The 26,270-nt window shown below is 45.4% G+C and overlaps 1 protein-coding gene across 1 annotated transcript; it reads right to left on the reverse strand.

Annotated features, from left to right (window-relative positions):
- Positions 1–38: 38 nt before the first annotated feature.
- LOC145338694 (putative G-protein coupled receptor 139) lies at positions 39–12,117 on the reverse strand. The gene is made up of 2 exons (XM_080183092.1): positions 11,934–12,117; positions 39–967 (listed from the first exon to the last, which is right to left on the reverse strand). The coding sequence occupies exons 1-2, from the start codon at positions 12,115–12,117 to the stop codon at positions 39–41; spliced, it is 1,113 nt and encodes a 370-aa protein (XP_080039218.1).
- Positions 12,118–26,270: the final 14,153 nt, after the last annotated feature.

Genomic DNA, 26,270 nt, shown 5'->3' on the forward strand with positions numbered 1-26,270 from the left:
ACACTGTTATTTACAATTTGAATGGCCAATGGGATGAGTCAGGAGTCTTGCGGTTGCAGTTTCTTTTTGGGGGAAATGAGTTGAAGAATTGAAGTAAACGGATATTTCAGTAGATTTTTTAGCTGTTGTCTGAAGTGAGTCTGTGTCACAGCATAAATGACAGTGTTTGTGCAGCAACTTGTGAGTTGCAGCATGATACCCAATTCCACAACAAAGTAATCTAACCATCCCAACTGATAGCCCAAATAATAAATCCGTTTCCATATTGTATAAACCATTAATAATGACCATAAGAGAATGAAATTGGCTGAGATAACAAACAGTAAAATGATGGATTTCCTTCGACTCTCCATCTCTGGGTCTCTGGGATTCTCCCCACTGCTGTGAGCCCGAAGTCTCCTGCGGGCTCTGCTGCTCACTAAAATGTGCTTGATGGTGAAAGCATTGAGTAGCAGAATCAGGGGAAATGGGACAAATGGGGTTAGAATATTGTGGAGGAACTCAATTGTTCCCCAGACCAGAGATTCCCGAACATCCCACATGACATAACAAAACCAGGGGTCGTTGAACAGCAAATATTCATTTGAAAACATAAAATACCAAAAACTGTTCTTTAAACAGCCCAACAGTGTCACTGTTCCCAGAACCACAGTCGCCGATTTCTCGCTGCAATATTTACTTTTCAGCTTGGGGCAGCAAATGGCCACAAATCGATCAAAGGTGAAAGTGACGGTGAACCAGACAGAACAGTCAGTAGCTGCATAAATCAGGACGGCGTGGATGTTACACACAGGGACCGATTGCAAGAAATCAAACTGTTCCCGATAAACAATGGGAATGTGTCTCAATATCAGGTCGAGGATAATGACCAGCAGATCCCCCACTGACATGGCCACCAGGTAACGAGTGACACATTTCGACAGACCACAGTTTCTCCTCACCAGTGTCACAATTGTGATTATGTTCACTGTCAGGAAGGGAAATAAAGAATAACATTAGACACGATTCAGGGAAAGAAGTTACCATTTAGACTGAGGATGGGTTGAAATATAAATAAGAAGTATACACATAAAATCACTTAGATCTTGTTTTAATCCAGCGCATCTTTCTTTCAGTGTGAGAGGAAAGAAGAGCATCGGAGGAAACCCACACAGACATGGGGAGAAGGTCCAAACTACACACAAACAGTGACCCAAGCCTGGAATTGAACCCAGGTCCCTGGCACCGTTAGTCAGCAGTGCTAACCACTGTGTCACCATGCTGCTCCGCTTTCCAGCATTGACCCTCACTCAGCTACAAGTAAATAGCCCCTCTACCTTGTGGGGGATTGGGAGGGTCAGAAGGCTGTCAGAATATCAAGGCTGCAGTGCTGTAGGTGGTAATCTGTTGTCTCTCAGACAGCTCACTGACAGCCCCTGCAGCAGAGCTGGTACCAAACATTGCTGGTTTCACCCTTTCCTCTGGACAATACTAACATTTGGCAGAGAGAGATCCTGATGCCTTGAATGCACAGAATCTCTATTATATTTATCCAGGACTGTAACCAGGAGAGGAGGCATTGTTAGCACAACACAGGAAGAAACAGTCATTTCATAAACATAGAACACTGCAGCACAAACAGGCCCTTCGGCCCACAAGTTGCGCTGATCATATCCATACCTACCAGGCCTATCTATAACCCTCAATCCCAGTAAATCCCACGTACTCATCCGGAAGTCTCTTAAAAGACTCCAACAACTTCACCTCCGCCACCACCGACAGCAGCCGATTCCACTCACCCACCACCTTCTGAGTGAAAAACTTACCCCTGACAAACTCAACTGGCAAACTCAATTTCAAACGCGATTGACACAGATAGCCAAGTTCTGCACATATGAGGACAGCCTCAAACACAATCTTGCGTTCATGTCACACTATCTGCAACCCCCACGACTTGCCTGGGCTTGCAAAATCTCACTTACTGTCCTGGCTGGGGACAAAACACATCTCGTTAACGTTTTCTTAACCCTCTCTCCACTCACATTGCCTGCATCTTTAAGACTTGTTTACCTGGCATGACTCACATTTCAAACATTATCTTGTCAACTGAGTTTGTATCTTTATATGTCCTGTTTGTGAACAAAGCTCTCACTCCCCTGAAGAAGGAGCTTGAGACTCCGAAAGCTACTGCTGCCAAATAAACCAGTTGGACAATAACGTGGTGTTGTGAGACTTCTTACTGTGCTTATTCCAGTCCAATGCGGGCATCTCCACATCACAGAATACAAGTACCAGGGTTACTTTCAACAGTGGGAGAAAGCCTCAGGGTTCAGAGAACAGTGAGTGTCCAGAGTACTCAGTAAGTTTGCTGCTGTCCCACTTACGGCCAATTGGATCGTTAAAGCTCACTGAGTCCTCTCTCGGCAGGAAGGTTGCTAATCTATACACCAGACAAGGAAAACTCAAACCAAGGCCAGTACAAAGGAAAAGCCAAGCCGCCTGCCTTAATGACTATTGTCCGGTGACATCGATATCCAATATTACGAAATGCATCAAAAGGAAAGTCATGGCATGAATCAGTTGCGGCCTCCCAGATTGCCCGGATCCACCACAGGTCATCTACCACCGCAACAGGTCCACAGACACCATCTCCCTGACCCTACAGTGAACCCTGGAACACAGACTCGTGTGTAGCGACTATAGCTCAGCCTTCAACAACGTCCTTCTAATGAAACTCATGTTGAAAATCCATGGCCCGAGGTTCAGCTGCTGCCACTGCAATTGGATCCTGAATTTGCTAACCCACAGACAGCAAAAAATAAGGACAGTCAATAACACTTCCTCCACTAACATTCTCTGCAGAGGTTCTCCACAAGGCTGTGTCCTCAGCCCCTTACTATACATATGTGCTGAAGACTGTGTGGGCAAATTCCCCTCCCATTCAATGTCCAAGATTGTTGATGTCACCACATAGTGGGTCGCGTCTCAAACAATGATGAGACGGAGAACAGGGAAGAGACAGAGAATCTGGCAAACTAGTATGTCTTCCTCAATGTCAACAAAGCACAGGAATAGTCACAACTTCAGGAAGCAGAGTGGAGTACATGCCCCTGTCTACAACAATGGGGTGAAGTTGAAATGTTCGGCAGCTTCAGGTTTTTCATGCTCCAAATCACCAACAACCTGTCCTGCTCCCTCCATGATGAGCCCTGTAGTTAAAAAACTCTCCAGCAACTCTACTTTCTTAGAGGGCTAAAGACATTCGTAATGTCAGCTACGATTCTCCCCAATGTGTAAAGATGCACAGTAGAAACCATCCTTTCTGGTTGTATCACAGTTTGGTATTTCTCCTGCTCTGTCCAAGACTGCATGAAAATTCAAAGCCCAGTGAATGAAGCCCAGTCCATCACTCAAACCAACCTCTCACCAATTGACACTGTCTATACTTCCTGCTGCCTTGGAAAAGCAGGCAGCCTAGTTAAGTACTCCACGCACGATGGACATACACTCTTCCACCTTGTTCTATCGGAAAAAATAAAGTGCCAAGTTTGAGGACATGCACCAACCGACTCATAGAATCATAGAAACACACGGCACTGCAGACGGACGCCATTCAACCCATCGACTCTGCACTGACAACAATCCCAGGCAGCCCCATCTCCAAACTCCCGCATACATACCCTGCTAATACTACTAACACAGATATCCCGGGACACTAATGGGCAATTTAACATGGCCAATCAACCAAACCAGTACTGTGGACTGTGGGTGGAAACCAGACCATCTGGAGGAAACCTATGCAGACACTGGGAGAATGTGCAAATTCCACACAGACAGTGATCCAAGCCGGGAATCGATTTCAGGTCCCTGTGAGCCAGGAGTGCTAAGCATTGTGGTACCACGCTGATGACACAAGAACAGTGTCTTCTTGCTGCCAGCAGACATTGGAATGGACCTACATGGCATTAAGTTGATATTTTTCTGCACCCTAGCTATAACTGCAACATTACACTCTTAAATCTCTTAGAACATAGAACACTACAGCACAAACAGGCCCTTCGGCCCACGAGTTGCGCCGATCACATCAACACCTACCAATCAGTAGACCTATCTATAACTCCCAATCCCATTAAATTCCATATACTCATCCAGAAGTCTTTTAAAAGACCCCAGCGAGTTCGCCTCCACCACCACTGACGGCAGCCGATTCCATTCACTCACCACCCTCTGAGTGAAAAACTTACCCCTAACATTACTTCTGTACTTGCCTCCCCGCACCTTAAATCTGTGTCCTCTCGTAGCGACCATTTCAACCCGGGGAAATAGCCTCTGAGAATCCACCCTATCTATTCCTCTCAACATTTTATAAACTTCTATCAGGTCGCCTCTCAACCTTCGTCTCTCCAGGGAAAAGAGTCCCAGCTCCCTCAACCTAACTTCAAAAGGCATGCCTCCCAGTCCAGGCAACATCCTTGTAAATCTCCTCTGTACCCTTTCAATAGCTTCTACATCCTTCCTATAGTGAGGCGACCAGAACTGCGCACAGTACTCCAAATGAGGCCTGACAAGGGTCTTATAAAGTTGTAGCATTACCTCCCGATTCCTAAACTCAATCCCTCAATTAATGAAGGCCAGTACACCATACGCCTTCTTGACCACATCCTCCACCTGCGAGGCCGATTTAAGAGTCCTGTGGACCCGGACCCCAAGATCCTTCTGCTCTTCAACACTGCTAAGACTCCTGCCCTTGATAGTGTACTCGTTCATCCCATTGGTTCTGCCAAAATGGACGACTACGCATTTATCCGCGTTGAAGTCCATCTGCCACTTCTCCGCCCAGTCCTGCATCCTAAGTCTGCAGACAATTCGAGTCACTCCATGTGATATGAAGAAATGGTTGGAGGCACTGGATTCTGCAAAGGCAATTGGTCCGAAAAACATTCCGGCAATAGTACTGAAGACTTGTGCTCCAGGATTTGCCGCTCCCCTGGCCAAGCTCTTCCAGTACAATTATAACACTGACATCTACCCAACAATGTGGAAAATTGCCCAGGTATGTCCTAGACACAAAAAGCAGAACACATCCAACCCAGCTAATTACCGCCCAGTCTGCTCTCCATCATCAGTAAAGTGATGGAGAGGAACATCGACAGCGCTATCAAGCAATAACCTGCTCAGTGACGCCCAGTTTGGGTTTCGCCAGCATCACTCAGCTCCTGACCTCATTACAGCCTTGGTTCAAACATGAACAAAAGAGCTGAATTCCAGAGGTGAGGCGAGAGTGACAGCTCTTGACATAAAGGCCACATTCGACCGAGTGTGGCATCAAGGACCTGAGTCAAACTGGAATTAATGGATATCGGGGGCAAACTCTCCACTGGTTAGACTCATACCTGGTGCATAGGAAGATGGTTGTGGTTGAGAAGGGTCAGTCATCTCAGCTCCAGGACATCTCTACAGGAGTCCGTCCCGGTAATGTCCTGGGCCCAACAGTCTTCAGCTGCTTCAGCAATGACCTTCCCTCTATCATGAGGTCAGAAGTGGGGACTTTCACCAATGATTGCACAATGTTCAGCACCATTCGCGACTCCCCAGATACTGAAACAGTCCGTGTCCAAATGCAACAAGATCGGGACAATATCCACGCTGCAGCTAACAAGTGCCAAGTAACATTCGCACCACACAAATGCTACGCAATGCCCATTACCAACAAGACACGAGCTAATCAACGCCCTTAGATGTTTAATGTTGTCATTGGTCTCTGGTCTCTGGTGTAGTCCCGGAGGATTGGAGGATAGCGAATGTTGTCCCATTGTTTAAGAAGGGGAACAGAGACTTTGCCGGGAATTATAGATCGGTGAGTCTTACTTCTGTTGTGGGCAAGGTTTTAGAAAAAATTATTAGGGATAGGATTTATAGTTATTTGGAGTGTAATGAATTGATTAGAAATAGTCAGCATGGTTTTGTAGCGGGTAGGTCGTGCCTTACTAACCTTATTGAGTTTTTTGAGAAGGTGACCAAAGAGGTGGATGGGGGCAAGGCAGTTGACGTGGTATATATGGATTTTAGTAAGGCGTTCGATAAGGTTCACCATGGTAGGCTTCTGCAGAAAATGCAGATGTATGGGATTGTGGGTAATCTAGGAAGTTGGATCAGGAATTGGCTATCAGATAGGAGACAGAGGGTGGTGGTGGATGGTAAATATTCATCATGGAGTACAGTTACGAGTGGTGTGCCTCAGGGATCTGTTTTGGGGCCACTGTTGTTTGTAATTTTTATTAATGATCTGGATGAGGGTATAGTTGGGTGGATTAGTAAATTTGCTGATGACACCAAAGTTGGAGGTGTGGTAGATTGTGAGGAAGGGTGTCATAGTCTGCAGGGAGACTTAGATAGGTTGCAGAGCTGGGCCGAGAGGTGGCGGATGGAATTTAATGCGGAGAAGTGTGAGGTAATTCACTTTGGTAGGAGCAACAGATGTGTCGAGTATAGGGCTAACGGGAGGACTTTGAATAGTGTGGATGAACAGAGGGATCTAGGTGTGTGTGTACATAGATCCCTGAAAGTTGGGAATCAAGTAGATAAGGTTGTTAAGAAGGCGTACGGTGTCTTGGCGTTTATTGGTAGGGGGATTGAATTTAGGAGTCGCAGTGTAATGTTGCAACTGTACACTACTCTAGTGCGGCCGCACTTGGAGTACTGTGTGCAGTTCTGGTCCCCGCATTACAAGAAGGATGTGGAGGCGTTGGAGAGGGTGCAGAGGAGGTTTACTAGGATGTTGCCTGGTATGGTGGGGAGGTCCTATGAGGAGAGACTGAGGGATTTAGGGTTGTTTTCGTTGGAAAGAAGGCGGCTAAGAGGGGATCTTATTGAAACATATAAGATGATTAGAGGTTTAGATAGGGTGGATAGTGATAGCCTTTTTCCTCGGATGGAGAAAGCTAGCACGAGGGGGCATGGCTTTAAATTAAGGGGGGGTAGCTACAGGACGGATGTCAGGGGTAGGTTCTTTACCCAGCGGGTGGTGAGGGATTGGAATGCCCTGCCTGCTGCAGTTGTAAATGCGTCTAGTTTGGGGGCGTTTAAGAGATCTCTGGATAGGTTTATGGACGAAAAGGGATTGGTATAGGCTAGTGGGTCATTGTTTTTGTAACTGGTCGGCGCAACATCGTGGGCCGAAGGGCCTGTTCTGTGCTGTAATGTTCTATGTTCTATGTAACCATTAGTGAATCCCCCACTCTCACCAATCTTCGAGTTACCATGGACTAGAAACTGAACTGGACTCACCATATAAACACAATGGCTACAAGAGCAGGTCAGAGACTAGGAATACTGCGGCGAGTAACTCACATTCTGACTCCTCAAAGCCTGTCCACCATCTTCACGGCATAAGTCAGGAGTGTGATGTAATACTTCCTACTTGCCTGGATGAGTTCAGCTGCAACAACACTCAGGGAGCTTGACACCATCCAGGACAAAGCAGCCCGCTCGATTCACACCAAATCCACAAACATCCATTCCCTCCTCCACCAACACTCTATAGCAGCAGTGTGTACCATCTTCATGAAACACGGCAGCAATTCACCAAAGATCCTGAGACAGCACCTTCCAAACCCACAAACCCTTCCATCTAGAAGGACATGGGCAGCAAATAAATAGGAACACCACCATTTGCAAGTTCCCCTCCAAGCCACTCATCATCCTGACTTGGAAATATATCACCGTTCCTTCACAGTTGCTGGGTCAAAATCCTGGAATTCCTATCTAACCGCATTTTGAGTCAATCCACAGATCATGGACTGCAGCGATTCAAAAAGACAGCTCACCACCATCTTCTCAAGGGGAACTAGGGATGGGCAATACATGCTGGCCAGCCCAGGTCCCACAAATGAATAAAACAACGCCAACTCAATTTGCAGATTAAACTATTCAGGTCTTCCACCAAGCTCTGTTCCCCATTACTACTTCTGCAGCGTCATTTTCCAGCAGTCCAATGTGCACTCTTGCATCTTGTGCATCCATTATATACCTAAAGAAACTCTTGCAAACTTATTTTAAATGTATATTCTCATAATTCGTCTTCTGTCTCCTTATTTCCTTTTTCACTCGCCCACTGTTGTTCTTTAAATTATTCCCACTGTGCTGGCTTCCCAATAGTTTTTGCTGCATTGTATGTTTTTTTTATTTTCTTTGGGGATTTTTACACTGTCCCTGACTTTGTCAGCCACGGTTGCCTCATCCTTTCATGATTATGCTCCTTCTTGGCATAACATTTTCCTGTCCCTCCTGAATTACACCCGGAAACTCCTGTCATTGCTGTTCCACCATCTATTCTGCTCGGTCCCTCTCCCAATCAATTCCAGACAGCTCAAAGAACAAATCAAAGAACAAAGAGCAGTACAGCACAGGACCAGGCCCTTCAGCCCTCGATGCCTGAGCTGATCATGATTCCTGCATAAACTAAAACTATGAAACTACAGAACCCCTCAGCATTCCATTCAAATCCTATTCTGCTAAATGCCTCCGCGATGTTGCCATCATACCTGCTCCCATCACCTGCCTGGGCAGTGTGTTCTAGATATTCACCACACTCCGTGTTTTAAAAAAAAACTTGCCTCACACATCTCCTCAAACTTATCCCCATGCACCTTAAACCTATATCCACTAGTACGTGATGTTTCTACCCTAGGAAGGAGGCTCTGACTATCCACCTTGTCGATATCATTCATTATCTTGTAATCCTCTATCAGGTCACCCCTCAACAAACCGAGTTCATCCAACTTCTGCTCATAGCTAATACCCTCCCGAACAGGCAATATCCTAGTAAAACTTTCCTGCACCCTCTTCAAAGCATCGTCATACATTTGGTTGTGTGGTGACCAGAATTGTACACAAATAAGGCTTATTTAAGTCTCTGTATATCTGCATTGCATGACCTGTCAATTTTTATACTCAATGCCCTGGCCTTCTTGACTGGCTTATTCACCTGTGTTGCCACTTTCAGTGATCAGTGGACATGTACGCCCAGATCTCTCTGCCTGTCAATACTCCTAAGGGCTCTACCATTTACTGTATAATTCCTACATACTTTGGACCTCCCAAAATGCATTATCTCACATCCATTCAGATTAAACGCCATGTGCCGTTTCTCTGTCCAACTCTCCAATTGATCTGAAGCTTCAATTATCCTGTGACAATCCTTTTCACTATCTGCAATGCCACAATTTTCTGTGGACATTTTGTGAACTTACTAATCGGACCAGCTCCATTTGCCTCCTAATCATTTATGTATACTGTGAAGAGCAAATGTATCAGAACTGATTTCTGTGGAACACCGCTCGTCACATCCTTCCATTCAGTAAAAAATCCCTCACTGCTGTCTTATGTGGCCAAGCCAGTTCTGAATCCATTTTGCAAGCTCCCATCTGATTCTGGGTGACTTCAAATTTCATATATGTACCATGAGGTGCCTTGCCAAAGCCTTTATTGAAGTCCATGTATTTCACAGCCGGTGCCTTTTCCTCATCTTTTATCTTTGTCACTTCCTCGAAAAACAAGTTTATTTTGCACAACACCCCCCCCACCCCTCTCTTCACAAAACCATGCTCTCTGTCACTAATAAGTTTTTTTTTCAAATATGAATAAATCCTGCCCCTAAGAATATTTTCCAGTGTTTTCTCTGTGACTGATGTAAGATTTCACCGGCTTATAATTTCCTGGATTATCCCTTCTGCTCTTCTTAAACAATGGAATAATATTGGCTATTCTCCAGTCCTCCAGAACTTCACCTGTAGCTGATGATATAGAAATTTCTGTCAAGGCCCCTATTCCCTCAGGCTCTATAATGTCCCAATTAAACATTAAAAAAGTGACTGCCACACTCTGACTGTATCTCTCAATTCCACCACATAATCTAACAGCACGTTCCAGGCACCCACCACACTCTGCGTGAACCACCCCCACCCTCCACATCTCCCTTAAACTTTCCCCCTCTCAGATTGAACCTGCGCCACCTGACACTTCTACCCTGGGAGAAAAAAAAACCTCTGATGATCACCCGGCTTTTTCCTCTCATGATCTTGTAGAAATCTATCAGCCACTGTCTTTCCAGTGAAAATAATCTGGTTTCTCCAGCCTCTCCTCCTAAACAAAACCCTCGAGACCAGACAGCATTTTTTTTTAATGTATTTGTTGGGCGTTGCTGCTTGGCCAACATTTTAAATTGTCCATTCGCAGTTGCCCTTGAGAAGTTGGTTGTGAGCCAGTTTCTTGAGTCGCTGCGGTCCATGTGCTGTGGGTTGACCCAAAATGCCCTTTAGAAGGGATTTTCAGCATTTTAACAAAGCGACTGCAAAGGAATTGGCGATACATTTCCAAACCAGGACATTGACTGACTTGGAGGGGAGCTGCTCGTTTCCATATGTCTGCTGGAGGGCAGTGTCCCCATGCATCTGCTGCCCTGTCCAGTGGTCTTGGGTTTTGAAAATGCTGCCTAAGGACCTTGGGTGAATTGCCGCAGTGAATCCCGTAGATAGTACACACTGCTGCTACTGAGCATTGGTGATGGAGGGAGTGGATGTTTGTGGATGTGGCGCCAATCAAGCGGGTCTGCTTTGTCCTGGATGGTGTCAAGCTTCTTGAATTTTGTTGGAGCCGCACCCATCTAGGCAAGTTGGGAGTATTCCATCACACTCCTGACTTGTGCCTTGTAGATGGTGGACAGGCTTTGTGAAGTCATAGAACATAGAACATAGAACATTACAGCGCAGAACAGGCCCTTCGGCCCACGATGTTGCGCCGACCAGTTACAAAACAATGACCCACTAACCTAAACCAATCCCTTTTCGTCCATAAACCTATCCACGGATCTCTTAAACGCCCCCAAACTAGGCGCATTTACAACTGCAGCAGGCAGGGCATTCCAATCCCTCACCACCCTCTGCGTAAAGAACCTACCCCTGACATCTGTCCTATAACTACCACCCCTTAATTTAAAGCCATGCCCCCTCGTGCTAGATTTCTCCATCCGAGGAAAAAGGCTATCACTATCCACCCTATCTAAACCTCTAATCATCTTATATGTTTCAATAAGATCCCCTCTTAGCCGCCTTCTTTCCAGCGAAAACAACCCCAAATCCCTCAGCCTCTCCTCATAGGACCTCCCCTCCATACCAGGCAACATCCTAGTAAACCTCCTCTGCACCCTCTCCAAAGCCTCTACATCCTTCCTGTAATGTGGGGACCAGAACTGCACACAGTACTCCAAGTGCGGCCGCACCAGAGTTGTGTACAGTTGCAACATGACGCTGCGACTCCTAAATTCAATCCCCCTACCAATAAACGCCAAGACACCGTATGCCTTCTTAACAACCTTATCTACTTGACTCCCAACTTTCAGGGATCTATGTACACATACACCTAGATCCCTCTGCTCATCCACACTATTCAAAGTCCTCCCGTTAGCCCTATACTCGACACATCTGTTATTCCTACCAAAGTGAATTACCAAAGTAAGTCAGGAGGTGACTTACTCACCACAGTATTCCTCGCCCCTGTCCTGCTCTTGGCCCCACTGTGTTTGTGTGGTGAGACCAGCTGAGTTATTTTGGTAAATGGTAACATCCTGGTGATCTCTCTTTGCACTGTCTTCAAAACTTACTCGTCCTTCAGGTAGTGTGGTGAACAACATTGCACACAATACCCGAAGTGTGGACAAACTAATGTTTTCTCTGGCTGCATGGGATATGGGGTGAATAATCAACTCAAGGGCAAGTGTTAATGAAGGGTCTAATCAGTGTGGATCAGACTCAGGTACAGGAATGGAGTAAATAGACAGGAAACAGAGATTAAGTGTAAAACTGAAGCCAATGGACTCCATGTTCCCAGAACTGAAAATAACAAGACTAGCAATCAGACTTAGATGACAAACAGAATAAGTGGAAACGGAGACTTACCAGGGACACCAACAATGGCCAGGATTGGAAAGTAAACCCCTTGTATAATCCAGAGCACAAAACGGATGCGACTTGTTAACGGTAACAAACCAAAAATAGATAAAGAAACAAAGTACAGACCCTCAGCAAAACTCCTGTCCAGTGTTGGAATATCCCCATCCGTTATTCCCAGATTCTGATCCATTGTTGGAACATTCCAATCCATTGTTCCGAGATTCTGATCCATTGTTGAAACATTCCATTCCATTGTTCCCAGATTCTGATCTCTCCTCCCCCTCCCTCTCTCTCCACAGCCGCTGATCTCTGTTCGTGTCGAACAGATTCCCTTATTAATAGAGGGAAAACCCTTTCCGCACACTAATCAGATCCATGGAGACTCACATCAGTTACAGTCACTAAACAAACAGTTCAATTAACCCCATTCAATCCAACACTTTTCATATCACAATGGAATAGAACATGTACCCAACTGGATAATGGTGGAGGTTCACTGAGAGCAGGACGAGTGGAAATAGTGGAGACACTGGCCATAAACTTTCAATCTTCCCATTTCTTTCAGAATAAATTTTATCAGATGTGGGTACTGCTGGCAAGCCCGAGTATTCATTGTGTATACCTTGCTGCCCTTAAGGGGATGGTGAGCTCCCTTTTTGAACCATTGCAGCCTGTCCATTGGGACAACAACAGAGCTGTTAGGGAGGGATCCCAGGAATTGGACCCAGTGACAGTGAAGGAACAGTTGAAATATTTCCAAGTCAGGATGGTGTGAGATTTGCCAATTGTAGTAGTGTGGCCCCTTTTAGGGAGAATTTCCTATGGACCATGTGGTCAGGCCTGGCCCTATGGAGCGTTGAGGTGGGATGAGGAGACACTCGAGTGTGAGGGTGCAGATTCTGAGCCAGGGGAGGATTTGATGTTGGACCCAGGAAGGTGCAGTGTACAGTTGCAGAGTTATGCTGTCTGATCATGTGATAAATACAGTTTAGGATGAATAGAACAACCAGAGTAATCCCACGCAGAGACGCGTAGACTCACTAAACTCCACACAGACACTGACCTGAGGATGGAATTGAACCCGGGTCTTTGGCGCTGTGAGGCAGCATGACTAAGCACTGTGCTACAGTGCTGCCCAAATGTGCAGGATAGGGGTATTGGCCATTCTAAATTGCCCCTTAGTGTACAAAGATATGCAGGTTAGGCGGATTGGCCATGCTAAATTGCCCCTGAATGTCAGGCATTAACAGGGTAAATATGAGGGGTTACAGGAATGGGGCCTGTGTGGGATTGTCGTCGGTGCTGGCTCAGTGGGCCGAATGGCCTCCTCCTACACTGTTGGATTGTATGATTGTAAAGAACACATTATAAATGAGAAATGTAATTGTGTTTGTAAAGGCTCCACACAAATAATTCACAAAACCAGGATTATATGCAGCAGTTGTATTAAAAGCTGTGAATTTTAAATTGTATCTCTGAAACCTCATTAATACCATTTATTCCCCATCACAGAGAAAGGTGATTATTCTCATGGTAAGTTATTTATTCATAATATTCATTCAATTTCCTTCACTAAAAAGAACAATCTGATGGATTAAAGTAAATGTGTTCTCTGGATAATTAAACAAAATCCCTTTGATTTGTGGTGATGGTTTTCATGGCCATAAGGTCTGGGTGTGGTAAACAGTGGCACACTGCCACTTGGTAAAGTATCTGACAGCACTTACATTCTTGATTGGGCCGACTTTCCTGACTCAGGGTGGGTGGTTTGGTTTATTATTGTCATGTGTTAGTATACAGTGAAAAGTATTTCTTGCGTGCTATACAAACAAAGTATACCGTTCATTGAGAAGGAAACGCGCAAGTGCATTATGTAATATTACAGTCATAGCGAGCGTGTAGAGAACGATCAACTTAATGTGAGGTAGGTCCATTCAAAAGCCTGATGGCTGCAGAGAAGTAGCTGTTCCTGAGTCAGTTGTTACGTGTCCTCAGATTGTGTACATTTTCTCCTGATTGAAGAAGGTGGAAGAGAGGATGTCTGGGTTGTGTAGGGTCCTTGATTTGCTGGATGCCTTGCTGAGACAACAGGATGGAGTCAATGGACGGGAGGCTTGTTTGCTTGATGGATTGGGCTTTATTCATGACCCTTTGTAGTTCCTTCTAGTCTCTGGCAGAGCAAGAGCCATACCAAGCTGTGATACAACCAGAAAGGATACTTTCTATGGTGCATCTGAAAATGTTGGTGACAGTCGTAGCTAACAGGACAAATTTCCTTAATTTTCTGAGAAAGTAAAGCCATTGATGGGCTTTCCTAACTATATTGTTGGCATGGAGGGACCAGGACAGATTGTTGGTGATCTGGGCACCTAGAAACTTGAAACTCAGAAAACACAAAACTCAAAAAGGAAAGCTTTCCCCTAGTTCTAGGGGTGAAGATGGACAGGAATCCTTATTTACAACATTGGCTGCTAGGAAGCAGGTAAGTTTAAATGTCCCAATGTATGGGAAAATGTAAGTTTGTAAGGTAGGTTTGTGGGATGGGATGGGCTGGGTGAGTAGTATTTCGGATACACTGGGGAGTTGAATGGCATGGGGGGAGGTGGAGGTCGCAGGTCAAGGAAAAACAAATCAATCTCTTAGTCCAGCACTCCTGACACAAATCCCTCCCTCTCTGCTTTGCTCCGGTCGAACAATGAGCAACAGTGTTATTGTCGAATTTGTTAGTGTTTAAAATGCTGGAGTTGTTGTTGAAAAACACTAACAAATTCAACAACAACCCCAATATTGAAAACACGAACAAATTCAATGTGTGAGTTGAATGTTGGTGTTGTTGCTGAATGTGTTAGTGTTTTTCAATGTTGGGTTACTGTTGAATTTGTTACATTTAATGTGGAGAAGTGTGAGGTAATTCACTTTGGTAGGAATAACAGATGTGTTGAGTATAGGGCTAACGGGAGGACTTTGAATAGTGTGGAGGAGCAGAGGGATCTAGGTGTATGTGTACATAGATCCCTGAAAGTTGGGAATCGAGTAGATAAGGTTGTTAAGAAGGCATACGGTGTCTTGGCGTTTATTGGTAGGGGGATTGAATTTAGGAGTCGCAGCGTCATGATGCAACTGTACACAACTCTGGTCCGGCCGCACTTGGAGTATTGTGTGCAGTTCTGGTCCCCACATTACAGGAAGGATGTAGAGGCTTTGGAGAGGGTGCAGAGGAGGTTTACCAGGATGTTGCCTGGTATGGAGGGGAGATCCTATGAGGAGAGACTGAGAGATTTGGGGTTGTTTTCGCTGGAAAGAAGGCGGCTAAGAGGGGATCTTATTGAAACATATAAGATGATTAGAGGTTTAGACAGGGTGGATAGTGATAGCCTTTTTCCTAGGATGGAGAAAGCTAGCACGAGGGGGCACGGCTTTAAATTAAGGGGGGGTAGTTATAGGACTGATGTCAGGGGTAGGTTCTTTACCCAGAGGGTGGTGAGGGACTGGAATGCCCTGCCAGCTGCAGTTGTAAATGGGCCTAGTTTGGGGGCGTTTAAGAGATCTGTGGATAGGTTTATGGACGAAATGGGATTGGTTTAGATTAGTGGGTTAGTGTTGTTTTTTTAAAAGCTGGTCGGCGCAACATCGTGGGCCGAAGGGCCTGTTCTGCGCTGTAATGTTCTATGTTCTATTTTTCAATGTTGTGGCTGTTGATTTTTAAATTTTTTTCCCCCAATGTTGGAATCGTTGTTTGATTTGTTCATGGTTTTTCAATGTTGGGGTTGTTGTTGTTGGAGTTGTTACTGTTTTTCAATATTGTTTTTATTGTTGAATTTGATGGTTCTCAGTGTTGAGATTGTTCTTCCATTTGTAGGTGTTTTTAAATGTTGGCTTGTGGTCGAAGAACTTGTGGTTTTCAATGTTGGGGTTCTCGTTGAATTGTTGGTGTTTTTCAGTGTTGGGATTGTTGTTGAACTTGTTTTCTGGTATTGGGGTTGTTGTTGCGTTTGTTAGTGTTTTTCAATGTTACACTTATTGTTGGATAGTGTTGGGGTTGTTGTTAAATTTGTCCTTGTGTTTCAATGTTGGGATTGTTGTTGAATGTGTTAGTGTTTTTCAGTGAAGTTGTTGTTGAACTTGTTGGTGTTTTTCAATTGGGGTTGTTGCTGAATTTGTTTATGTTTTTTAATGTTGGGGTTGTTGTTGAATTTTTTGGTGTTGTTCAATGTTGGGGTTGTTGTTGAATTTTTTGGTGTTGTTCAATGTTGGGGTTGTTGTTGAATTTGTTAGTGTTTAGAATATCTCACTGTGTATCTAAATATATTTAGTGAATATCTAACAGCTTGTTTCCATCCTGATATAATTGCCTCATCACAATTTCTGTCCACGTTGAATTACCTTTTTGATATTAACTTTCTTACTCTTCTTGCTCTCTTCATTCTTGAAAGGTGGCTTAAAGCTTCTCACTTCTTTAAAAGAACGCGCTGTCTCATATTTCTACTTTTTAAATATTAGCAGGATGGCAATTCCAGAAATTGTAATATTTGTGGCTGAAAGTAGAATCAAACAGAAATACATGTCAAATTAGACAAATAACCCTTACAATAATTAATGTGTCTGTATTACAGGTGTACACATAACTTTCCCAGATCCTCTGTGACGAGTGGATGCCTCGGGCTGGTGTGCACCAACACTCCAGAAATGGTGTTTCTGTTTAGTTCATTCAATTTCTTTTGATGTTTTGGTATCAGTTACATTGTCCCATCAGAGGCTGTCACCCATTTATTGATTTTTTTGGCTCAATTATTGATTATTTTGTCTTATCAAATGAATATTCACAGAAGTTAGCATCAGACATTTAATCTGATGGCCCAAGGGTTCCAGTCCCTCTGGCAAAAGATGATCAATTCCTATGGAAACACAGAAGGTCAGTAATTTATGCTGAATTCTGTTCCCTGAACCAAAGTGGAAGAGTTATACACAAAATTAAATAAAAATATCATTCAATTTATTTATCTTCCAGCTCTCTAAAACATAAAGTTGCTGTCTTCGATGAGGCAAGATTGATTATAATCAGGGAAAACAAAAAGTGCTTCGAATATTTTACGAAGAAAACATTTTCAATTTACTTGGTGGGTTTTTCAAAACACATTTGGGTGTCCAATCTTCATCTGAATCACTGGATTAATACAGGAGACTGACATCCCCTGCCATGTCTTGATATGAATGCTGGCTTTGGTGCATTCAATCCTGTAAAACTTAAAATATTCCAATTACCTACTGCATTTAAATTGAATTCCCTTGCTGACATAAGGTACATGTTGAACTGATTGGACCATTCTATAATATAATGTGTATGTGGAGTTTGCACATTCTCCCTGTATCTGCGTGGGTTTCCTCCCACAGTCCAAAGATGTGTGGGTAAGGTTGTTGACCATGCTAAAATTGCCCCTTAGTATGAGGGAGTTAGTAGGGTAAATAAATAGAGGATAGGGCGTGGGTGGGATTGTGGTCGGTGCAGACTTGATGGGCTGAATGGCCTCCTTCTGCACTGTAGGATCCCATAAACAAAAAACATCAGGAAAGGACAGTACAGAGAATTTCCTTCCACCATTGGCATTTGAATTTAAATCCTCTCCAACCTCCTCAGGTAAAGGGGATTAATTCACGCTAGAATGCTGAAAACATTGCACTCAGACCCATGACATAGAAGTGTCTTCCGCAGTTGTTATTTCTGGTACCTCGCTGGTCCCAGTTGTACCAATTGAAGAGTTTAAAGAAAAGAGCTTTACATTTGTGACAGCGGTCACTCTCTGATCCTAGGGAGAGACAGGGTAATGATGACAGAGATGTACAGGTCATCTCCATTATTCCAATACATATCAGTTGTTTATTCCTGTGCTGGAATCTATATAAAGAAGGAGTGAAGGAGAAAAGCTTCAATCACTATTTTTCATTCAGTTCCACTCATCTCCACATCAAGTGAAACAGAATAATACTTTTTCTTCAATTTATTTTTATATTGATGGGATCTGGCCATCACTGGTTGGGCTGACATTTATTGCCCATCAAAGACTTGCTCGGCCATTTCAGAGGGCAGTTAAGAGTGAACCACATTGCTGTAGGCCTGGAGTCACAGGTAGGCAGATTGCAGATTCCACCTCCCCCACCCAAGGATTAGTGAACCAGATAAAGGGGGTTTACAACAATGGTTTCATGTCGTTTCCAGATTTCATCCCATGCAATTTCACCCTCTGCTATGAGGGGGTGCAAACCTGGATCCCCAGAGCATTGCCCTGGATCATTAGTCCAGTGACAATACCACTGCACACCACGTCTCCACTGCTTTCAAACAGTCACCACGTCCTTCCTAACTGCAATATTCCTCCTTATATCAACCAAGGTCATCTTTACCTTTATGAACGGGGACTTTGGTTGGTTATCTCATTTAAAATTCACGATAATTTCTACACAATCCTATTGTTACAAACCAATCATCTTCAGGTCGTCGTTGGCCTCTGGTATAGTACCAGATGATTGGAGGTTAGCGAATGTTGTCCCATTGTTTAAGAAGGGGAACAGAGACTTCCCCGGGAATTATAGACCGGTGAGTCTCACTTCTGTTGTGGGCAAGGTTTTGGAAAAAATTATTAGGGATAGGATTTATAGTTATTTGGATAGTAATGAGTTGATTGGAGATAGTCAGCATGGTTTTGTGGCGGGTAGGTCGTGCCTTACTAACCTTATTGAGTTTTTTGAGAAAGTGACCAAAGAGGTGGATGGGGGTAAGGCAGTGGACGTAGTGTATATGGATTTTAGTAAGGCGTTTGATAAGGTTCACCATGGTAGGCTTCTGCACAAAATGCAGATGTATGGGATTGGGGGTGATCTAGGGAACTGGATTAGGAATTGGCTAGCGGATAGGAGACAGAGGGTAGTGGTTGACGGTAAATATTCATCATGGAGTTCGGTTACAAGTGGTGTGCCTCAGGGTGTTGGGGCCACTGCTGTTTGTGATTTTTATTAATGATCTGGATGAGGGTATAGTTGGGTGGATCAGTAAATTTGCTGATGACACCAAAGTCGGAGGTGTGGTAGATAGTGAGGAAGGGTGTCATAGTTTGCAGGAAGACTTAGACAGGTTGCAGAGCTGGGCCGAGAGGTGGCGGATGGAGTTTAATGCAGAGAAATGTGAGGTAATTCACTTTGGTAGGAATAACAGATGTGTTGAGTACAGGGCTAACGGGAAGACTTTGAATAGTGTGGAGGAGCAGAGGGATCTAGGTGTATGTGTACATAGATCCCTGAAAGTTGGGAATCAAGTAGATAAGGTTGTTAAGAAGGCATACAGTGTCTTGGTGTTTATTGGTAGGGGGATTGAATTTAGGAGTCGTAGCGTTATGTTGCAACTGTACACAACCATGGTGCGGCCGCACTTGGAGTATTGTGTGCAGTTCTGGTCCCCACATTACAGGAAGGATGTGGAGGCTTTGGAGAGGGTGCAGAGGAGGTTTACCAGGATGTTGCCTGGTATGGAGGGGAGATCCTATGAGGAGAGGCTGAGGGATTTGGGGTTGTTTTCGCTGGAAAGAAGGCGGCTAAGAGGGGATCTTATTGAAACATATAAGATGATTAGAGGTTTAGATAGGGTGGATAGTGATAGCCTTTTTCCTCTGATGGAAAAATCTAGCACGAGGGGGCATGGCTTTAAACTAAGGGGGGGTAGTTATAGGACGGATGTCAGGGGTAGGTTCTTTACCCAGAGGGTGGTGAGGGATTGGAATGCCCTGCCTGCTGCAGTTGTAAATGCGCCTAGTTTGGGGGCGTTTAAGAGGTCTGTGGACAGGTTTATGGACGAAAAGGGATTGGTTTAGGTTAGTGGGTCATTGTTGTTGTTTTTTTTTAACTGGTCGGCGCAACATCGTGGGCCGAAGGGCCTGTTCTGCGCTGTAATGTTCTATGTTCTATAACAAGAGATCACAATTTTACCCTGTCTGTGAAGGCCACTGGCTGTCTGATATAAATCATTATGTTTGATTATGGTGTAAAACGGCCAAGATTGATTGGAAATCAGTCGATGGAGACTCTGGTGCAGCAAGGGTTTGGAAACTGCGCTCCCGGGGAAGGAAAATGTGTTCACATCCGAACACCTTTTTCAAAACTGCAATGACAGGTGCTGAGGAAGGCTGCTCTCAAAAACACTTTTCGCTACGTTCAGTAATTTGCTTGGGAGAGATTAGTGGGTCTGGGAAGAATCCCATAACATGAAAGCTGTCAGCTTCTCAAAGTTGATGATTTGTTAGAATTTGCTGCATAGTACACGGTTTTAAATTCACAAAGTTCCCAAAATCCCAGATGTAATGTGGGTTGGGCAGTTAGCTCATTTCCAGCACAGTGACATAGAATTGGAAGGTGATCTGACTTTAGGTTGGGAAGGAGTAAGATTATTGATTGAGAGTTTAACATTTGCTCACAATACAGTTGTCCTGCTGAAGAGTACACATGAGCTAGTCAGGATCAGCTTCCCCAATTCCCACACCACATTGCTGCTAACACTCAGACGGGATTGTTCACTGCAGCATTCCTGATGCACAGAAGGAAAGAACATTTGGAAATTTGGAACTCCATCCAGTTATTTCACAGGCGTTAGTTTAATATTCAGAGGCTCACAGCCTGATGCTGGGGAATTTCTCCATATTCATTCCTCATGTTCAGCAGTGGTGATATGGAAATTCCCAGTCAAAATGCCTGACCTCTGAGGAGGAGATTGTCCACTTGGGTGTAACATTGGAAGAATGCTGTGCCTGTGCATATCAAAGTTTTCAGAATAGGGAGTGAGAAACGTAGAAAGGAAAACCTCACTAATTTTGTACAGACCAATTGGGAGCATGGCCTCAGTTTCACTTCACATTCTTATACCAGATCGTTTCCCATTCACTTAGCTCTGCCCATTCATCTTTGGGAAAAAGCCAACGGCAATGTCTTTAAACTGGTCTGTAACCTGGAAATGTAAAACAACTGTGATTCCTCACACATCACTAAATCAGTAATATTCACCAACACAAGCTCTATAAATCTAGGACTGACCAGCCTGTCAGCTCTGCCATCCTCTATAAGAATGTCCTCCACTAGAAAACACTGGCTTTGTAATCACTGACAGAAAACTGACATAAAGAACAGCCTGTCTATAAAACAATCCAATGATATGATGGTGAGATTGTTGCCCGTGTGATCTTGGGGCTAAAAACAGACCTGGACAACACCAAGATACGCCACCTCGATCAGATAGTCCTCATACACAGGGAAGTTCACTCAGTTTCCCATCAGAGCCAAGGTGGAATGGAATGGAAAAGACAAGTTCACAGAAATCCATTCAAATAGGAGCAACAGGACTGGGATAAACCTGGGAAAAAGAGAGTTCAGAATTAATGTCACAGAAAGAATTATCAAGAACTGAAAGTCCCCTGGGTCAGATAGTAGAAATAAACCTGATATTTAGATGAGGAACTGATTTAAACTGATATTTAGATATGGACTTTGTATATTTCCACAGGAAGGATCAGTTAGATGGGCTGAATGGTCTCACTGATCAATATTGAGAATTGTGATCCCACTGACACACTGGGGAATTCACTCTCTCCCCACAGACAGGATTACTGTGACTGACCAGCTCAATCTTCCCCATCTCAAGCTGCAATAAATAGAGCCAGCATTTTCTATCTCCTCTCCATGGGAAATCTCTCAGGATCTTCCCTGGGATTCCCTCTGCTCAGACAGGGTCTTTCCCTCTGCACTCTCTGCCTGGTCACCCATCACCATCCTGAGGTCGGTACCTGATTCACTCCACTTTCCCCCTGATTTGTTTTCAGTCCTAATCTCACCCCTCATCCTTTCCAATGGTTAGATCCCGGATCTATTATTCCTTTCTCTCAGTCTGAAATGGAATCCAATCTGAGTCAAATCCCTTCCTATCAGCAGCAGTGTCTAATGTTTATGGCACTAATATCTGGATCTCTCTGACTTTCCCTCAGAAAGGGAAAACCACCTCAGTCCCTTCTCACTGAAAGGAAACAAACCGGCTCCTGTTTTCCCTTCAGGATATTTAAATATTATCCAACAAGCCTCTGAAATATTCACACAATCAATTTATCCAATAAGAATCAAAGTACCATCTAAACCCTCACAATTAAAAAGTATTCCAAATTAATTTTCCTATTTTAAAAACTAGCAATACAATTTATAAACTGGACTATTATTTTCCGCATCAATTTAATCAAGTGTAAAAATGCAATAAAAGTGATGAAATTTGGCTTTCGTTCAGGAGAAAGTTGTTTGAATTTCTATCTAATAATTTGCTGCAATAATCTGCAGCAATATAATCTCTGCTCCTGTTTTTCTCACAGTTTAAATAATGTCTCTGAATGATTGAAGTTTCAATGGGAGACTCACTCACTGAGACTCACTCAGACTGAGCACCGTGCGGCTCCGTCTCCTCTATTTATATCCTCAGCCCCTCCCTGAAGGACGACATCAGCCTCGAGCTCCTCCGGCTCCTTGGCGCCTTTTTTTGAATCCCTCGCGCTCCCTTTCGCCCAGCGGGCACGTGCCGGCGCGCAGGCGCAGCCTCTTCACACAGCCACCGCCCAACCGTCAGAGGCAGGTGGAGCGCAAGTCACGTGTCTCCTTTCCGGGGTGGGGCCGATTTTATAAATAGAGGCTGTGCGATGGGTGGAACTGCAGGAGGGGCAGGGGCGGGGCTACGAGGGTTGGGAGCGGGATTGGAAGAGGGTGGGGAGGGGCGGTGGGAAGGCGGGGCTGGGCTGAAGGGGGCGGGGCCGCGGGAGGAGGGGGCGGAGCTGTGGAAGAGTGAGGCGTGGCTGGAGGAGAGTGGGGGCGTGGCTGTGGGTGCTGAGGGCGGGGCTGTGGGTGCTGAGGCTGGTGGAGGCAGGAGGTGGCTAGAGGAGAGCGGGTGCAGGGCTGGAGGAGGCTGGGGGCGTGGCTGCGGGAGGTGGAGTGGGGCTGGAGGAAGGTGGGGGCGTGGGTGCAGGAGCTGGGGGCGTGGCTGTGCGGGTTGGGACTGGTGGTGGGCGGGGCGGTGCAGCGGGAGGGTGGGGGCGGGGCGACAGGAGACTGGGGGCGGGGCCGCTGGATGGCGGGGGCTGGAGGGGGGCGGAGACCGGGGGCGGGGCGGCGGGAAGGTGGGGGCGGGGCGGCGGGAGGGTGGGTGAAGAGCTGTGGAAGAGTGAAGCGTGGTTGGAGGAGGGTGAGGGCGTGGCTGTGGCTGCTGAGGGCGGGGCTGTGGGTGACGAGGCTGGTGGAGGGCGGGGGCAGGGCTTTGGGCGGGTGGGCGTGGCTAGAGGAGAGTGGGGGCAGGGCTGGAGGAGACTGGGGGCGTGGTTGCGGGTGCTGGGGGCGTGGCTGTGCGGTACGGGGCTGGTGGATGGAGAGGGCGGTGCTGCTGGAGGGTGGGGGCGGGACTGCAGGAGGGTGGGGGCGGTGCTGCGGGTGTTGGGGGCGTGGCTGTGCAGGGCGGTGCTGGTTGAGGGTGGGGGCGGGACTGCGGGAGTTTGGGGCGGGGCTTCGGCAGGGTGGGGGCGTGGCTCCGGCATGGCTGGGGCGGGGCTCTGAGCTGGCTGTGTGGATGGACACACAATGGGAGATGATGGTCAACCTTCAACTCAAACACTGGGACATTGAGACTCAAAGCACAGCTGGCTGCAGGGGGAGGGGGTCTGAAGTGTATTTGTTTCAATGTGAGCAGTATAACCAGTAAGACAGATCAGATTAGAGCTTGGATTAGTGTTTGGAACGAGAATGTTGTTGCTGTTACACAGACTTGGTTGGAAGATGGACAGGATCGGCAGCTAAACATCCCAGGATTGAGATGCTTCCAGCAGGATAGAGGGGGAATGTGAAAGGGGCGAGGGAGTTACATTACTGCTTAAGGAGAATATCCCAGCTCGACTGAGGGAGGACAACTCGGAGGGTTCAGGGCAGCGAGGCGATACGGGCAGAGCTCAGGGACAGGAAGGGGGCAGTCACAATGTTGGGGCTTTATTACAGGTCTCCCAACAACCAGCGGGAGATAGAGGAGCAGAAATGCAGACAGATTGTGGAAAGATGCAAAAAACAACAGGGTTGTTGTGACGGTCATTTTAACTTTCCCGATATTGACTGGGTCTCACTCACTGCTTGGGTCTTAGATGGGGCAGAATTTGTAAGGAGTGTCCAGGAGGGTTTCTTAAATAGTATTTAAATAGCCCAACTCAGGAAAGAGCCATATTAGACCCATACTGGGGAATGAGCCCAGCCAGGTGATCAAGGTTTCAGTACGAGAGCATTTCAGGAACAGTGATCAGAATTCCATAAGTTTTAAAGTGCTTGTGGATAAGGACACAGTGGTCCTCGAGCGAAGGTGTTAAATTTGGGGAAGACTACATCAACATTAGGCAGAGTGTAGATTGGGGGAAGCTGTTTGAGGGTAAATCAACACCTGACATGTGGGAGTCTTTCAAATGTCAGTTGATTGGAATTCATGATGGCATGTACCTGTGAGGATGAAGGCTAAATGTGGCTTTGGGAACCCGGGATCAGAAGGGATGTTCGCCTTGTCAAAAAGAGAAAGGAAGTATTCATCAGGTCTAAAAGGCTTAGGGCAGATGAAGCCCTTGAAAAATATAAAGAACGTACAAAGGAACTGAAGGAAGGAGTTTGGGGGGCTACAAAGGGTCGTGAGAAGTCCTTGACAAATAGGATTAAGGACAATCCTAAGACATTTGTAAAGAGGGTGATCATGGAAAGAGTTTATCCACTCCAGGATAGTGGAGGGCATCTATGCTTGGAACCAGAGGAAATGGGTGAAATACTAAATGAATACTTTGCCTCAGTATTCACCAAAGAGAGGAACTTGATGGGTGAGGAGCTAGGGTAGGGGATGTAGATATTCTGGGTCATGTCGATATCAAAAAGGAGGAGGCATTGTGTGTCTTAAAAACCATTAAAGTAGATAAGCCCCCAGGGCCTGATGGGATCCACCCAGAATACTGAGGGAGGCAAGAGTGGAAATAGCTGGAGCCTTGACAAATCTTTGTATCATCATTGGCTACAGGTGAAGTTCCAGAGGACTGGAGGATAACCGAGGTTGTTCCATTGTTTAAGAAGGGCAGCAGGGATAACCCAGGAATTATCTATGCTTCTCATAATCTTGTGGACTTTTATCAGGTCTCCCCTCAGCCTCTGTCGCTCCAGTGAGAACAAACCAAGTTTCTCCAACCTTTCTTCAAGCTAATGCTCTCCAGACCAGGCAACATCCTGGTAAATCTTTTCTGTACCCTCTCCAAAGCCTCCACATTCTTTTGATAGTGTGGCAACCAGAATTGAACATTATATTCCAAGTGTGGCCTAACTAATGTTCTATAAAGCAGCAACATGACTTCTCATTTTTTAAAATTCAATACACTGGCCTATGAAGGCAAGCATGCTATATGCCTTCTTGAATATCTTCTCCACCTGCATTGCCACTTTCAGTGACCTGTGTACCTGTACACCCAGATCCCTCTGCCTATCAATGCTCTTAAGGGTTCTGCCATTTACTGTATACTTCCTATCTGTATTGGACCTTCCAAAGTGCATTACCTCACACTTGTCCAGATTAAACTCCATCTGCCATCTCTCTGCCCAAGTCTCCAGGGGATCTATATCCTTTTATGATCACTATCCACAAATGCACCAATCTTTGTGTCGTCCGCAAACTTACTAATCAATCCAATTACATTTTCCTCAAAATCATTTATATATATTACAAACAGCAAAGGTCCCAGCACTGATCCTTGAGGAACACCACTTGTCACAGCCCTCCATTCAGAAATGCACCCTTCTACTGCTACCCTCTGTCTTCTATGGCCAAGACAGTTCTGTACCCACCTTGCCAGTTCTTCTTTGACTGAGCCAGTTCTATATCTATCTTGACAACTCACCTCTGATCCCATGCGACTTCACCTTCTGCACCAGTCTGCCATGAGGGAACTTGTTAAAGGCCTTACTGACGTCCATGTAGACAACATCTACTGCCCTACCCTCATCAATCATCTTCGTCACTTCCTCAAAAAACTTGATCAAGTTCATGACACATGTCCTCTCCTTCACAAAACCATGTTGCTTCTCACTAATATGTCCACTTAGTTCCAAGCGGGAATAAATCCTGTCTCAAAGAACCCGTCCAATAAGTTCCCCACCACTGATGTAAGGCTTACTGGCCTGTAGTTACCTGGATAGATGAGGGAAAGGCAGTAGATGTTGTATACACGGACTTCAGTAAAGCATTTGACAAGGTCCCTCATGGTAGATTGTATGAAAGGT

This window comes from Carcharhinus amblyrhynchos, unplaced genomic scaffold, assembly GCF_965287045.1.
Source record: "Carcharhinus amblyrhynchos unplaced genomic scaffold, sCarAmb.v2.hapA chromosome_142, whole genome shotgun sequence".
In the NCBI taxonomy this organism is placed as follows: Eukaryota; Metazoa; Chordata; class Chondrichthyes; order Carcharhiniformes; family Carcharhinidae; genus Carcharhinus; species Carcharhinus amblyrhynchos.